This window comes from Cnephaeus nilssonii (assembly GCF_951640355.1).
Source record: "Cnephaeus nilssonii genome assembly, chromosome: 20".
NCBI classification, from domain to species: Eukaryota; Metazoa; Chordata; class Mammalia; order Chiroptera; family Vespertilionidae; genus Cnephaeus; species Cnephaeus nilssonii.
Genome location: NC_137091.1, coordinates 43815610 through 43830725, shown reverse-complemented (window position 1 = coordinate 43830725; position 15116 = coordinate 43815610). Strand labels below are relative to the sequence as shown.

General features: G+C 53.3%; 1 protein-coding gene across 1 annotated transcript in view; it reads left to right on the top strand.

Moving 5' to 3' along the window:
* LIG1 (DNA ligase 1) overlaps nt 1-14875 on the top strand; it is a gene marked incomplete at its 5' end in the record, with an annotated part of 32579 nt that extends 17704 nt beyond the window's left edge. Inside the window, 12 exons of the mRNA XM_079759810.1 lie at nt 705-790; nt 1405-1520; nt 2421-2516; nt 2778-2888; nt 3436-3507; nt 9218-9362; nt 9493-9575; nt 10805-10957; nt 12561-12614; nt 13216-13359; nt 14446-14538; nt 14663-14875. Coding sequence (XP_079615936.1) covers nt 705-790; nt 1405-1520; nt 2421-2516; nt 2778-2888; nt 3436-3507; nt 9218-9362; nt 9493-9575; nt 10805-10957; nt 12561-12614; nt 13216-13359; nt 14446-14538; nt 14663-14752 — 1243 coding nt within the window. The 3' untranslated portion in view covers nt 14753-14875. The remainder of the gene's footprint in view (nt 1-704; nt 791-1404; nt 1521-2420; nt 2517-2777; nt 2889-3435; nt 3508-9217; nt 9363-9492; nt 9576-10804; nt 10958-12560; nt 12615-13215; nt 13360-14445; nt 14539-14662) is intronic.
* Between the last annotated feature and the right edge of the window lie 241 nt (nt 14876-15116).

Here is a 15116-nt window from a genome sequence, read left to right as displayed (position 1 = left end):
GGGGCCGACCAGGGACCAGGGACAGAGGACTCAGGGAGAGGTGGGGGCCGACCAGGGACCAGGGACAGAGGACTCAGGGAGAGGTGGGGGCCGACCAGGGACCAGGGACAGAGGACTCAGGGAGAGGTGGGGGCCGACCAGGGACCAGGGACAGAGGACTCAGGGAGAGGTGGGGGCCGACCAGGGACCAGGGACAGAGGACTCAGGGAGAGGTGGGGGCCGACCAGGGACCAGGGACAGAGGACTCAGGGAGAGGTGGGGGCCGACCAGGGACCAGGGACAGAGGACTCAGGGAGAGGTGGGGGCCGACCAGGGACCAGGGACAGAGGACTCAGGGAGAGGTGGGGGCCGACCAGGGACCAGGGACAGAGGACTCAGGGAGAGGTGGGGGCTGACCAGGGACCGGGGACAGAGGACTCAGGGAGAGGTGGGGGCCGACCAGGGACAGAGGACTCAGGGAGAGGTGGGGGCCGACCAGGGACAGAGGACTCAGGGAGAGGTGGGGGCTGACCAGGGACAGAGGACTCAGGGAGAGGTGGGGGCTGACCAGGGACAGAGGACTCAGGGAGAGGTGGGGGCCGACCAGGGACCGGGGGACTGGCAGGCAGAGGTGTATCTTGCAGCCAGAGAGCAGAGCTTCCAGGCTGCCTGACTTTTGAGCTCTGGAAGGACACCTCCCACTTATTCTCCTGCCCCCACCCCAGCCAGGTGCCCGACCTGGACCGGATCGTCCCCGTGCTGCTGGAGCATGGCCTGGAAGGGCTCCCGGAGCACTGCAGGCTGAGTCCAGGTACGGCCACCCGGGGCCTTGAAGGTCTGGCCACAGCCTCACCCTGTGCACCGCTGGCTCGGGGGTGGGAGCTGGGGCTGCCCCTCCTTCAGGCTCCTCTCCCTCCTCTTGGCCTTGGCTCTGCCCTCCAGGGAGGCTGTGAGGGCTCCCCTCCCAGGCACTTCTCTAAGAACCCGAGAACCTTTGTCCCCAGGGTGGAGTGTTGTTCCCTGGGGCCCAGACCCATTCCTTCCCCCAGGAGCTGCACTCTGTCTAGGTCGGGTATGAGGCTGCTGTTGCGGATTCCCCAAGGGCAGTGGGTCAGGCCAGACCGAGTCTCTCACACCCGAGTCCAGAGGAAGGCAGCGGCCAGGGTGGGCATTCGGCTACGCTCTGGGATCACCCAGGGACCCAGGTTTCTTCTCTTGCCACCCTGTCATCCCAAGATTGTCACCCTAATGCACGTAATCACAGATGGCTGACGTCTCCGTCCTAGATGTGAAAAGAGAGGGGACAGCCAGAGTCCTGTGAGGGTGTGACCCAGACCCTACACACATCGCTTGTGTGCAATTAGCAGTCGCACAGTTAGTGGTCCCTCTGCATCTTTCCTAACTCTCCCTCTCCTCCCCTCCCAGGGGTCCCCCTGAAACCAATGTTGGCCCACCCCACCCGGGGCGTCAGCGAGGTCCTGAAACGCTTCGATGAGGCCGCTTTCACCTGCGAGTACAAATACGACGGGCAGAGGGCACAGGTAAGGGGGGTTGATGCATCCCTTCCGCAGAGTGGACAGGGCCGGAGAGCAGGGTCGTGGGGGCAGCCGGACCCCAGCGCAGACACGGCCTCCGCGGACTGCCCGTCTGCCCTGCACGCCTCGGGGCTTAGTTCCCACCTCTGTGCAATGGGTGCAATAACCACCCCCTCACTGGCTGATTTGAAAATCGATTTTATTTGGTAAAGTCGTCAAAATTCCTGACCCACAGCAGTGGGAGCTCAAGAAGTCAGTTGTGCTCGTGCCCTGCTGGTGGGTGTGCTCATTGTAGCAGATGCCGCGTAAGCATAGGAGCAGTTACACAGGCGTGTGTCCTGTGACCCAGGGCTGGAGACGCCCTGTCGGGTCTGTAAGGGTGCTCGTAGCTTTTCTGTTCATCGCCTGGGGATGGCTGGGCACCGTGTCACAGATGGGTCTTCAAAACACAGAGAAAAAAAATAAGAAACAAAATGACTTACAACAGTGACAGTGATTTGAAATACTATACATACATGTTTTAAGTCATATATATGCTACACCCCACACAACTATTTCTTACGATAACATATGTATAAAGTGGCATCGATGTAGCTCTGCTTGAGCACTATAACCAGGCTGTATTACAGTAAATATATTAACAGTAAAACCCAGGATAATAGTCACAGCATAACAACATCCAGACAAATCACATAGAAAGACCCTTGTGCGGACGGAGAGGGGCGGGACTGGGATGATGAGAAGGACGAGGGTGGGAGATGCTGTTTGAAAGGTGACGATTTGCTCAGGTCTCTGAACCAGTCCAGCTTCCGAGCTTCCCCCAGTAAAGTGGGGTCAGAAGAGAAAGGAGGGGCTTCCTGGGGTGGATTGGGCTCTGACTTCCTCTCCCCTTCCCCACTGTCAAAGATCCATTTTCTGGAAGGCGGGGAGGTGAAGATCTTCAGCAGGAATCAGGAAGACAATACCGGAAAGTACCCTGACATCATCAGCCGCATCCCCAAGGTGGGTGTCTGCCACCCCCCGTCTCTCTCTTCCCTCCGGCCGGGGCTGCAGTTACTGCTGCAAAGAGCCGGGGTTGGCCCAGGCCAGCTCGGTGCAGCCCGGGATACTGGGTCCATGTCCATGTGTCTCTTTGAGTTTGGTTTCAAGTTGTCAGTGGACCTTGAGAGCTACAGCAGGAAAAGGACATTTGTTCCCCTGAGTCTGCCTTTTGGCCTCGTCCTCCACCTCTCACCAGCCCTGGGTTTCCCCTTCTACTTTCAGATTAAACTCCCGTCAGTCACATCTTTCATCCTGGACACAGAAGCCGTGGCTTGGGACCGGGAGAAGAAGCAGATACAGCCATTCCAAGTGCTCACCACCCGCAAACGCAAGGTAGCCTCAGCCCCACTTCACTGCCTGCCAGGGTCCCCCACTCCCTCATCTTCCTCCCAGTCCTGCCCAGTCCCCAGAGGGTCAGAGTGTTTGTCAGGATGCAGGTCTCAGCCTGTGCGACATGGCTGCCACAGCTCCAGCCATTGCATTCTCATCCCAGCGGGCCAAGTAGAAAGAGGAAGAGCTATTTTCCTACATCTCCGTGTTTTATTATGAAAGAAGGTCTGTTCCAGGAGCCCCCACAGCCTACACCCCAGCACTTCTTTATTCTCATTGGCCAGCTTTGTGTCCTGTCACCACCATTAGCTGCAAGGGAGGCTGAGAGAACAAATGCCTGACAAAGGGGGGAGAGGTTGGGATCAGCCGAGAGCCATCACAGTTTGGTGTCGGGGCCGGCAGCATTGCCACCTCCCAGCTGTGTGGCCTGTTAGGTGGGAGCAGGGGAGAGTGGTAGGTGACAGCAGTGTCTGCCTCAGGCAGGATGGGAGGGGACCCAGTCAGGCCCGACTCACCTTTCCCCACCCTGCTCTCTTCTGCCCCAACCCAGGAGGTGGATGCAGCGGAGATCCAGGTGCAGGTGTGTTTGTACGCCTTCGATCTCATCTACCTCAATGGAGAGGTGAGTTCCGGCTTCACTTCCCGGGGCAGCCGAGGGGTGAGCTTGGGAGCCAGCGGTCTGAGTTTCACTTCTCACTCTGTCACGTCACTGAGTTGGGAGGCCACTCCTGGGCTGTAGTGCTCCATGGTCCAAGGAGTTGTGTGGGTCCCCAGGACCCTCCAGGAGTCTGGGAGGCCCTCCCTACCCAACTGCACATCTGTGAGGCGGATTTTCTCCATGTAGTGTGGCTGCCTGAAGCAGATGTGAGGATCCAGTCCGTGTTAAGCTAATGTTTTTGAGATCATCACTTTTATTGCATATTTATTTATTATTATTTTAAATTTTATTTTTATTGATTTCAGAGAGGAAAAGAGGGGGGGAGAGAGATAGAAACATTAATGAATCAAACTGTGACCACCTGGTTCATAGGTGGACACTCAACCACTGTGCCACGCTGGCTGGGCATCATCATTATTATTTTTAAAATATGCTTTGGTTGATTTTTATTTTTTTTAAGAGAGAGAGGAAGGGAGAGGAATAGATAGAAATATCAATTAGGTGCCTCCTGCACACCGCCTACTCGGAATCCAGCCTGCAACCTGGGCATGTGCCCTGACTGGGAAATTGAACCTGTGACCTCTTGGTTGTTCATGGGTCGACACTCAACCACTGAGCCACACCAGCTGGGCAAGATCCTCACTTTTAATGTGATGAATATAAATATGTGATATAACTAATGTATTAATACCATATGGTAAATATTGAGAGATGTAACCCACATACATAGGAGTTCTTTGGAGTGAGTTCTCAATACATTTCAAGACTGTGAAAGGATTCTGGAACTGAGAAGTTTGAGAACCGCTGCCCCAGGATAGGTACAGGTTGAGAGTCTAGCCAGGCCATCTGCTTTCATATCCCCGCTCTCCCCTCCTAGCTGTGTGGCCGCAGATGACTGGCTCAGCCTCTCTGTGTCTCAATTTTCTTATCCGTAATTGAAGCGCTAACAGCACCTGCTCTGTCTGTTACAGGCAGGTTAAGTGTGGGACGTGGGCATGGAGCGCCGTGGCTGGCACATGGAGACTTTGATAAAATTAGCTGCTGTCGCCATCTTCCTCCAGATAATCGTTGATGATCTGGTAGCTGAACAGTGACAACTTTCCCTGCCCACTTACTAGTGAGGTGGAGTCTTTTCGGGCTTGTGGGCACGGCATTTGCTCTGTGACTTGCTCACTTGTGACTTGTCTTCTGGGTTCTTATTCGTGTCTTTCTCCAGGAGGCCAGTTTGTGGCCCCAATGCTGACATGCATCCAAGTGTCTAAACCACCTCCTTACGATGCAAATGAAAAACAGCATTTAACCTCAAAAAGTAACTGTAGGAAGACCAGTGGAATTCTGACTTGGTTTCCCAGGGTCTTTGGGGGGAAATCTCAAATATTATATGCTCTATGGTTTTTTCCTTCAAGTTTTGATTGTCCCTGCTCTGCGGGGTCCTTTGTGTCATGAGCATTACACATATTTCTTCTTATTTGCCTTTTAACTTGACTGATGGTCTTTTTTGCTTCATAGAACTTGTTTTTAACTGTTATTTTATATTTAGTCAAACATAACATTTTCCCCCCTTAATGCATTCTCATCCCTGAGATTAAAGAAGGAAAAAGGTCATCCTTTTCCTGGGATTCTAAAAGTTTTCACTGAGCTTTTCTTCTGGTATCGTCACCGTTTGTGTTCTAGTGGGAATTGGCACCTGTGTGCGTGTCAGGCAGGAAGTGGGTGCCCTGGCTTTCCTTTTACCAGATGGCGGGTGAGTTGTCCAATCAGCCGTTTATTAACTGAATTCATTTCTCCCGCTGCTTTGAATCACTTTTCCGTGAGACCCGCTCAGTCCCCTCCGTGCTTGGTCTTCCTGGTCCCTCTCCTGTGGTGCTGCAGGCCGTTCTTTTAGTTCCTCTCTTACAGTGATTTTAAACTATTTTCACGGCTTTCTGTTCAGGCGGACATTTAAGTTTTTCCCCATCAATAGTGTTTTTCTTTTGTAAAATCATCCCAGTGAACACTTTGTACAGAAAGATGAGAGAATAACGGTAATGGTGAAGTTAGAGCAGATTCTGGAGTCAGACCACATAGGCTCTATATCCCAGCCACACATTTCTCAGCTGGTGACTTTGGGCAAATGACTTAACCTCTCTGAGCCTCAGCTCTCTCATCTGTAAAATGGGGGAACCCCTACCTGAGAGAATGAAGATCAGCTGAGCTGTGCTGCCAGTGCAGCAGCCTCCAGCCCCATGGAGCAGTTGTGCCCTTGAAATGTGACAGGTCTGAATGAGATGTCTCTACGGGTGAAATACACACTGAACTTGGAATACTTAGTCCAAGGAAAGATAAGCTAAACTACCTTATTTATTTTTTTTTTCCAATTTTTTTATTAAGGTATTATATGTGTACATATCTTACCATTGCCCTCCCCACACCCCACTCCCATATATGCCCCCGCCCCCCAGAGTTTTGCATCCATTGGTTATGCTTATATGCATGCATACAAGTCCTTTGATTGATCTCTTATCTCCCCCACCTCTCCCTAACCTTCCCCTTGTAATTTGACAGTCTGTTTGATGCTTTACTGTCTCTGTATCTATCTTTTTGTTCAAGTTTATAATGTTCTTTATTATCCTAAACTACCTTATTAATAATTTTTTATTGGTCATCTTTTAACATGGTAATATTTTAGGTATTGTGTTAAGTAAAATATATCATTAAAGTTAATATATGTTAACTATTTCTTTTTTTAAACCTTTATTGTTGAGAGTACTACAGATGTCCCCTTCTTCTCCCCCTCATTAACCCCTTCCACCTGGTTCCCTTCACCCCAGGCCTTCACACCCTGTTGTCTGTGTCCGTAGGTAATGTATATATGCATGTGAGTTCTTTGGTTAATGTCTTCCGTGTTCTCCTCCCCCTTCTCTCTGAGATTTGTCAGTCTGTTCCTTGTTTCCATGCCTCTTGTTCTGTTTGCTTCATCAGTTTATTTTGTTCATTAGATTTCTTGTTCATTTATTTTGATTTTTAGATTCAATTGTTGATAAATATGCTTTTATTGCAATTTTATTGTTTATATTTTTTATCTTTTATTTCTTCTTTTTCTCCTTCTTCCTCCTCTTCTTCTTCCTCTCCTCCTCCTCCTCCTTGACTTTTTATTTTTAAAATATATTTTATTGATTTTTTTTATAGAGAGGAAGGGAGAGGGATAGAGAGTTAGAAACTTCGATGAGAGAGAGACATCGACCAGCTGCCTCCTTCATACCTCCTACTGGGGATGTGCCTGCAACCAAGGTACATGCCCTTGACCGGAATTGAACCTGGGACCTTTCAGTCCGCAGGCCGACCCTCTATCCACTGAGCTAAACCATTTAGGGCTTCTCCTTGACTTTAACATTTCGTGTAGTACTGATTTGGTGTTGATGAGCTCCTTTAGCTTTTCCTTGTCTGGGAAGCTCTATCTGACCTTCAATTCTAAATGATAGCTTTGCTGGATGGAGTAATCTTGGTTGTAGGTCCTTGCTTTTCATCACTTTGAATATTTCTTGCCATTCCCTTCTGGCCTGCATAATTTCTGTTGAGATATCAGCTGACAGTCATGGGTGCTCCCTTGAAGGTAACTAACTGCTTTTCTCTTGTTGCTTTTAAGATTCTCTTTTTGTCTTTAACTCTTAGCATTTTAATTATTATGTGCCTTGGTGTGGGCTTCTTTGGGTTGAGCTCCCTTATAACCATTGTTTTGAACTTTGTATCTGATAGTTTTCTTGCTTCCATTTCATTTAGTTCTTTTTCTAGAGATTTCTCTGTTTTTTTCATTTGTGACATGGCTTTGGTGCTCACCGAGTCCGCCCCTTGAGTGTGTGACTTGTGGAGGTGGTAGGGTTGTAATCCGGCGTGGTCTGAGGTTGACTCTCGGGTGCACTGGCCCTGGGGCCTCCCAGGAGGTGTAAGGTCAGCCTCTGCCTGTGCCCTGCCCGGGGCCACCCCGCATGAGCTACAAAGCAATCTGTAGATGGCTGCTTCTTGTATTGAGCTTGTACGAACCCAGGAGAGGCCAAGCGGTGAACCAGGGCAGGCTGCTGCTAGTTCTGGGTCTGGGGCCACGTATTGAGAGGTAAGGGCATGCTGATGCCAGCTGCTGCTTAATTGAGAGATTTTAGGACAGTCCAAAGCATAAGGCAAGAGAGGCCAGTTGTATGGATAAGCCACTGGAAATTGCTTGATGAGCCTGCAAGTAGGGAGGGGCAGGGAAGTGGAATCAACAGGGCAGGGTGAAAAGTGTGAGCCAGGCTGATGGGGAGATGCAGATACGGTGCCTGCCAGTCGGCTCTGTGGCAGGGAGGGCTCAGCAAAGGAACTCTGGCCTCTGCCAGCACTTCTGTGTGGGAGAAAGCTGCCCCTCCAGCTCTTGCCCTGAAACCAGACAAGTTAGTTCCTCCCTGAATGTCCCAGGTTCCTTTCAAACTGCTGCCTCAGTGCTGGAACTCAGGGACGGGATCTGAGTACTACTAGTAAATCTGTGTGCGGGCCCTTTAAGAGGAACACCTGGGACTCACGTAGCCTCCATGTCACTCAGCCACATCCCTGCTGGTTTTTATAGCGCAAAGTTACAGGGACTTTTATTCCCAGCACTGGAACTCTGGGCTGGGGGCCTGGTATAGGGCTGGGACCCCTCGCTCCCGAGGGAAACCTTCACAGCCAAGATAATCCCTCCCAATTTTAAACCGCCACATGTGGATATGGGACCAGCTGGTTCCTTGATTCTGCCCCTCCGAACAGTCTTGATGTGCTTCTTCTTTAATTTCTTGGTTGTAGGACTTCTGTTCAGCTATATTTCAGGTGGTTCTGAATGATGGTGGTTCTGTATTTTAGTTGTAAATTTCGATGTGGTTGTGGGAGGTGGTGAGTACTACGTTTACCTATGCTGCTATTTTCCCTACTTCTTTAAAAAAATTTTTTTATTGATTTGAGAGAGAGAGAGAGAGGAGGGAGAGAGGAAAAGCCCCACATTGATTTGTTGTTCCACTTATTTATGCATTCACTGGCTGGTTCTTGTATATGCCCTGATTGAACCCAAAACCTTTGTGCATTGGGACAACACTCAAACCAACTGAGCTACGTGGCTCCAGAAATTCCAGAGTTAAAAAATGGTCACACTGTGTGTTTATTAGACAGTTCCCAGCACAGTGGCTACCAGGGTGGGCAGATAATTGCACATTCAGCTTCTTTCTGTCCTAAAGAGGCAGAGTTGAGCTGCTGTGACAAAGATGGGAGTATCCTGCAGAGCTGAGAATATAGTAGAATTTGGTTCTTCATGGGAAGAGATTGCTGCTGTGCATCAACATAGAAAACACCCTCTCAGGAGCATGTCTGTGTTATAGCATAATGATCGTAGGCTTCTTTCGGCCTTGATTCAACTGGTGTTAAAAAAGGAACAATAGTCTTAGCTACAAGAGACCGTCCAAGCTCCAGCAGGGCCGAGGCTCCCTGTCTTACGCCCCTGGCGTCCCCGGGATCTGAAAGGTCTCCAGCCCCCGGGCCGCTGGCCAGCCTGTACTTAGACTCTCAGAGCCCTCATGTCGGCTGGTTCTCCCCTCTCCAAGCTTTCCTTAGCTCCCTGTGACTTGTGCTCCCTGTTTTGGGGACTTTTCTTTTTCTTTCCACAATGGCATCCCTTCCTCGCTTGCCTGCCCCTTAGTCCCTGATTCGTGAGCCCCTTTCCCGACGCCGGCAGCTGCTCCGGGAGAACTTTGTGGAGACGGAGGGCGAGTTTGTCTTCGCCACCTCCCTGGACACCAAGGACATGGACCAGATTGCAGAGTTCTTGGAGCAATCGGTGAAAGGTGAGGGTGCCGCTTCCCTCCCCACTGCGGTCAGTAGCCGGCCTGTGATCCCGGCCCACCCTGGACGGTTCGCCTGCTCCGGCCGCTGTGAGCCCCAGCTTCACAAGGGCGGCGCTCTGTGTCTCCTCAGACTCCTGCGAGGGGCTGATGGTGAAAACCCTGGATGTCGATGCCACCTACGAGATCGCCAAGAGATCGCACAACTGGCTCAAGGTGACTGTGCCCCCCAGCCTTCCCGCTGAGCCCTGGACCCGGAGATCGTTCCTGACCAGGACGTTGACTTCAAGTCCTACACTTCACCCTGTTTGAGCTCAGGAGCCTTTTCCTGAACCCTCTGCCTCGCGTTGTAGCCTCAGGTCTCCCCGCTGCCAGTCCTTGTTAATGAAATCGCCAGCTCAGTGCCCTGAGGCCGCGGCGGGAAAGCCAGATGAGGTTTCTCTTCTCCCCGAGCCTGCCTTCCATGTCGGGCGAGGCGGTCCGCAGGGCACAGGGAGAGTCCGGGAGTGATGAGCGCTGTGAAGAAACGTCAGCTCAGGGGCAGCGAGGGCAATTGGAAAAAGCCTCAGAGGCCACATTTGGGTCAAGACAGACAGGAAAGGTCGGCCGCGTGAAGATCAGAGCAGACATCTAGGCAGGGCGAGCAGCAAGTGCAAAGGCCCTGAGGTCAGAACGAGCTCGGTGTGTACAGGGAGCGAGGCACGTGGCTGTGGGGTCAGGGTGGAGAGCAGGCCCAGGTTACACAGCGCCCTGGGGACTGGTTAAAGAAAACAGGGTCTTCAGGGTTTCGGAAGCCAGCAGAGGTTCTGAGCAGGAAGGCACGTGATCTGCTTGTCATTTTGCACAGGTCCTCTGGCTGGTCCGTGGTGGTGACTGGTGGGGGGTGCTGGGCAGAAGCAGGAGCACAGGCGGGAGGCTATTGTTTGGTGGGAATGATGGAGAGGGACATGAGGAGGGGCAAAAGGACCGGAGCTGGGAGGGTTTGGAGTTGAGCTGGCCAGGCCTGCACCTTTATGAGTCGTCTGTGGTCTGTCTCCCCCACGGACTGTAAGCAGCTCTGAGGGCAGGAACCTTTCTTGTCTTAGGACACAGCCTCTGTGCATCCCCGAGGCTGAGCTCCTGCCCGGCTCACGGTTGGCACTAATTAGTGTTTCCGGAACGAATGGATAAGTGTTCTCTGTGTGAAGGAGTGAGTGGAACCTGTCTCCGTACTGAGGGAAAGCGGGATCCAGCATGACCCCAGGTCTCCCCATCCGGCCTGTCCCCTCCGTCACACCTGCTCCTCCCATGGCAGTCGCCTCGTTCCCTCCTCTTTCAGCCTAGATGCCCGTTCGTGTCCGTTCTCAGTGGCCACGCTCCGTCTTCTTTATGGAAACTCCTCTCCACTCTCCCAAGCCACCACTTCCGTGATTCTCCCCCTCACCTCCTGCCCTCCCTCCTCCCAGCTGAAGAAGGACTACCTGGACGGCGTGGGTGACACCCTGGACCTCGTGGTGATCGGCGCCTACCTGGGCCGGGGGAAGCGGGCCGGCCGCTACGGGGGCTTCCTGCTGGCCTCCTACGACGAGGAGAGCGAGGAGCTGCAGGCCATCTGCAAGGTGCGGGGCTGGGCTGGCGCTGGCGCAGGGGCAGGGGGTGGGCTCCACTGGGCCGGGGGGCCGGATCGGGGGCTCTCACCTCCCTGCTTTTCCTCGTTTTTATGTACTTTTTCTGTCCCTATAAAGTCGAGTATAGAAAGATGGAAGGAAGCCCTGTCAGTCAGGACCTGAGTTAGACAATGAGGCCTAGGTCAGAGAAGGGTTTCTTTCTCTCGTGTCATGGGAAGTCTGCAAGGGGCGCAGGCTGCTGCTTTCCCCCAGTGGGTTTGCCACGTGCTTCAGCCTCTGCTTCACAACGTGGCTGCAGCCGGAGGTGGGGCCACCTGAGTCAGCCTCCGCCAGCGAGCAGCGTCTGCGGAAGGTGCATTGGTCAGAGCTCTGCTCCTGGCCCAGCCCCTCTGCAGGGGATCCTGGGAAACGTAGGTTTCTTTTTTCTTTAGTTTAAAGCTGCGCACATTTGCCACAGAAAGAGAGTAAGCTATCACCCACAATCCCGGTACCTGGAGGCAACCACTGGTCACATTGAAGGGAACGCTTTGTCTTTACAAAATTGTGATCCTTCTCCACGAGTAGTTCTCTCTCCTGCTGTTGCCCTAGAAGTACTGTATTTCCGTGCTGTCCCTGCCTGGGTCGTAGAGACGGGAAGTGTTGGAGGTTTCTCCGTGCCATTCAGGACTTTCACGCGCATGACTTGAGTGCGTCCCTAGAGTTTTGCAGCAGCTGGGCCCCAGTTTCCCGAACCGGCTCCTGCGGTTGCGGGGTAGTTTTGCATTGCTGCCTGTTCTTATAAGTCAGCACTGCGCATGTGTTAACTCATCGTCTGTAGAAGAGATTTTATAATTCACAAGTATCTGTGGCCGCCAGTCTGTCACCATTTTACATAATTTATTAGAATACTTTTCTGCAAGAGCTGTTGCTGGGACAAAAGTGAGAAAAAATTTTATTTTTATTTTAAAAAAATGTTAAATATATTTTTATTGATTTAGAGAGGAGGGAGAAGGAGCGAGAGATGGAAACATCAGTGATGAGAGAATCATTGATCTGCTGCCTCCTGCATGTCCCCTACTGGGGATTGAGCCTGCAACCCGGGCATGTGCCCTGACCGGGAATCAAACCATGACCGCCTGGTTCATAGTCGATGCTCAACCACTGAGCCACACCGTCCGGGCAAAAGTGAGAAGATTTTAAGGCTCTCAGTACAAAGGGCTTTCTGTTGACATTTTAGATCAGTGGTTTGAAGTTGTCCGTCTTGCTCTTTTGCCCGCATCAAGGAGTATTTTTTAGCCTTGACTGGGTGGGTGACAGAAAACTCTTGGCAGTGTTCCGATTGGACATGACACCAGTTATGGGGCAGGTGGGATGTCAGGGGCCCAAGGGAGTGACTTCCGGGCCAGGGAGACAGAGCAGAAGGAGCAGGGACTGTCGCCCCGAGATTTGTTCTCCATCCCAGGTCTGCGAGGGGTTGGCTGGATGCTCAGCACCCTGTGGTTTCTGTGGGTGCTGGTTAGGCTGGAGCGGGCTGGGGGCGCTGGTGTGCAGATTCGGGGCCTCAGCGGAGCAGGGAGGCAGTGCTGGCCGCTGACCTGCCCCGTCCTTCCCGCAGCTTGGAACTGGCTTCAGCGACGAGGAGCTGGAGGAGTATCACCAGACCCTCCAGGTGAGCGGGCGGGCCCTGCGCCTCTGCAGCGTGCGCTTGGCTCTGGTGAGCTCGGGCTCCGGGTGCCACTGGCTTTGGGGGTGCAAGTCCCAGCTGTGCCGGCCACTAGCCAGTGCCGCCAGTCAGGGGCCCCATCTCCCCGAGCTCAGTGCCTCGGCCGCAGCAGGGGGGCAGTCTCGGGGCAGGGCGCTCTTGTGGGGTTCCCTGAGTCGATCCTTAGGGTGCTGGCTGAGCTCCTGCTAAGTGGGAGTGTTTGCGGTCATGGTCGGGTGTTTGGGTGTGGCTGTCTTGTGTTGGTATCTGTGATTCGGTTCCTGTCCATTCTTTGGTTCTCTCTCTCTAGGTCTCTATCCCCACCTCCCGGGGTCTCTGCCCCTCTCTCTACCTCAGTCAGTCTTAATTTCTTGTCTCAGCTCCCAGGGTCTCTGTCTTTCATTTATTCCTTCTCCCATTTCTCCCCACCCCCCATTCCTGGCTTTGTACTTTAAGGAATGTTTGTGTCTCTGTCTTCCCCCATTTACCTCACTTCCCAACCCCCCAACCCTCGATCTTGATTCTGAGACCCGAGATCCTCTCTTCCACCTCCTGCTGCTCCCTGCAGGCCCTGGTGCTGCCCACCCCTCGCTCCTACGTCCGGGCAGACGGCGCCGTGGCCCCGGACCACTGGCTGGAGCCCAAAACCGTGTGGGAGGTCAGGTGCGCAGACCTCTCCCTCTCGCCCATCTACCCCGCTGCCCGCGGCCTGGTGAGTGACTGCGCCTGGGGTAGACCCTCCAAGGGAATTCCGGACGGGAGAGTGGGGGGGCCCTGCAGACGTCCCCCTTCCTGGGGGGGGCGGGGAGGATTGGGAAACCTTGAGCTTGCATTTTATTTGGGTGTCAGATAACAGGGTCAAAAGTCTTCTCTTTTTTTTATTAAAGAGAAATGCCCCAGGAGTAGAAAGAAAACAGTGAAATTGCTGTTTCACACTCAGCTCTTAAGTAATTTTTGAAAACACAGTTCTTTCACGTAAAAGCTTATGACACATCCTGTTACTTTCTTTCTTAACTGTAATTAATTCCCACACCACCTAGCTGTCCAGTTCCTTCTCTCACTGGTGGTTCAGTCCTCACCACGCGGAGGGCCAGGGCCGCGGAGGCGCTGCCGGTGCCCAGCGCGGGCTCTGAGCTTGCTTCCTCCTGCAGGAGAAACGGGGTCTCGCATTTAAGTGTGCTTCCTTTGAGATTTCTTCGGGTCTTTCCATCTAGCAGCCGCTTTTCTGATTAGAAGCGGGCCTCCGTTCAAAGGCGGAGCCTGTGTTTGGGATCACATGCCTCTGAATCTTCTCACTCATGGAGTCAGGGTCCCGGGACCAAGGGTTGGGAGCAGCCTGGGCAGCGGGCGCTGTGCCAGCAGCAGGGCACCGGTGTGCACGTATTTAATCCTCAGGACTCTGAACAGCCCCACCCTCAGGTGGGGAAGGAGAGCCCCGGGACCTGAGGGACTGGCCCCGGGTCTCGCGGCTCCTGGGAGTGGGGAGCTGGGATTTGACCCCACAGTCTGGTTCCAGAATCCACACCCTGACTCCGCTGCTCTGCGTCTCGGCCCTAATAACGCCAACCACCTAAAAAACAGCTGTCACAGCTGGCATTTCTTAAGCGCTGCCACGTGCCAGGACGGTCCCAAGGGCTTAGTACCTTATTTAACCCTTACAACAACCCATTGCTTAGCCCCACGGTATGGGTCAGGAAATGGCCAGAGGTGCAGGAGCGGGGAGGAGACTTCGGTAGGGAACTGTTAGCGAGGACCGAGGGCTGGGCCACAGGAGTCCCCATCGTCACGCCCTCCCCAGGTGGACAGTGAGAAGGGGATCTCCCTTCGCTTCCCTCGGTTTGTTCGCGTCCGTGAAGATAAGACGCCGGAGGAGGCCACCACCAGTGCCCAGGTGAGGCCCTGGGAGGGGGGCGCTTGCCTGGCCCGACAGCTTCTTGGCGAGGTGGGCGCTGACCTGCAGGGTGGTGAGGGGAGGGGCACCCTGGCTCTGACCACCGCCTGCCCCGTCTCCTCAGGTGGCCTGGCTGTACAGGAGGCAGAGTCAGATTCAGAACCAGGAGGATACAGACCAAGACTCCGACCTGGACCTGGAGTGTTTCTACTAGGCCCTGCCCTCCGGGACGGGCGGGCCAGCACCTCTGGTGTTAATAAGCAGATCTGGTGTGCAGTGTGTGTGAGGGTGTGGTTTAAAGTGGGAATTTAGTCATTTTTTAAAAATAAATAATTATTAACCCCCTGCTCCGTGTCCAGGTCTTGCCGGGCTCAGGGGGTGCTCTGAAAGCTCGCATGTGGAGCACGCGTGCCAGCGTGCCAGGGGCTGTCTGAAGCAGCGCCTTCCAGCAGAACTTTGCAGCGACAGGAACATCTTCCACCCCCATTGTGCACTGTGATAGCCACCGGCCAGCGGCGAGCACTTGAAATGTGGCCGGTGCAATGAGGACATATTCTATATATGTTTATTTTTACTTA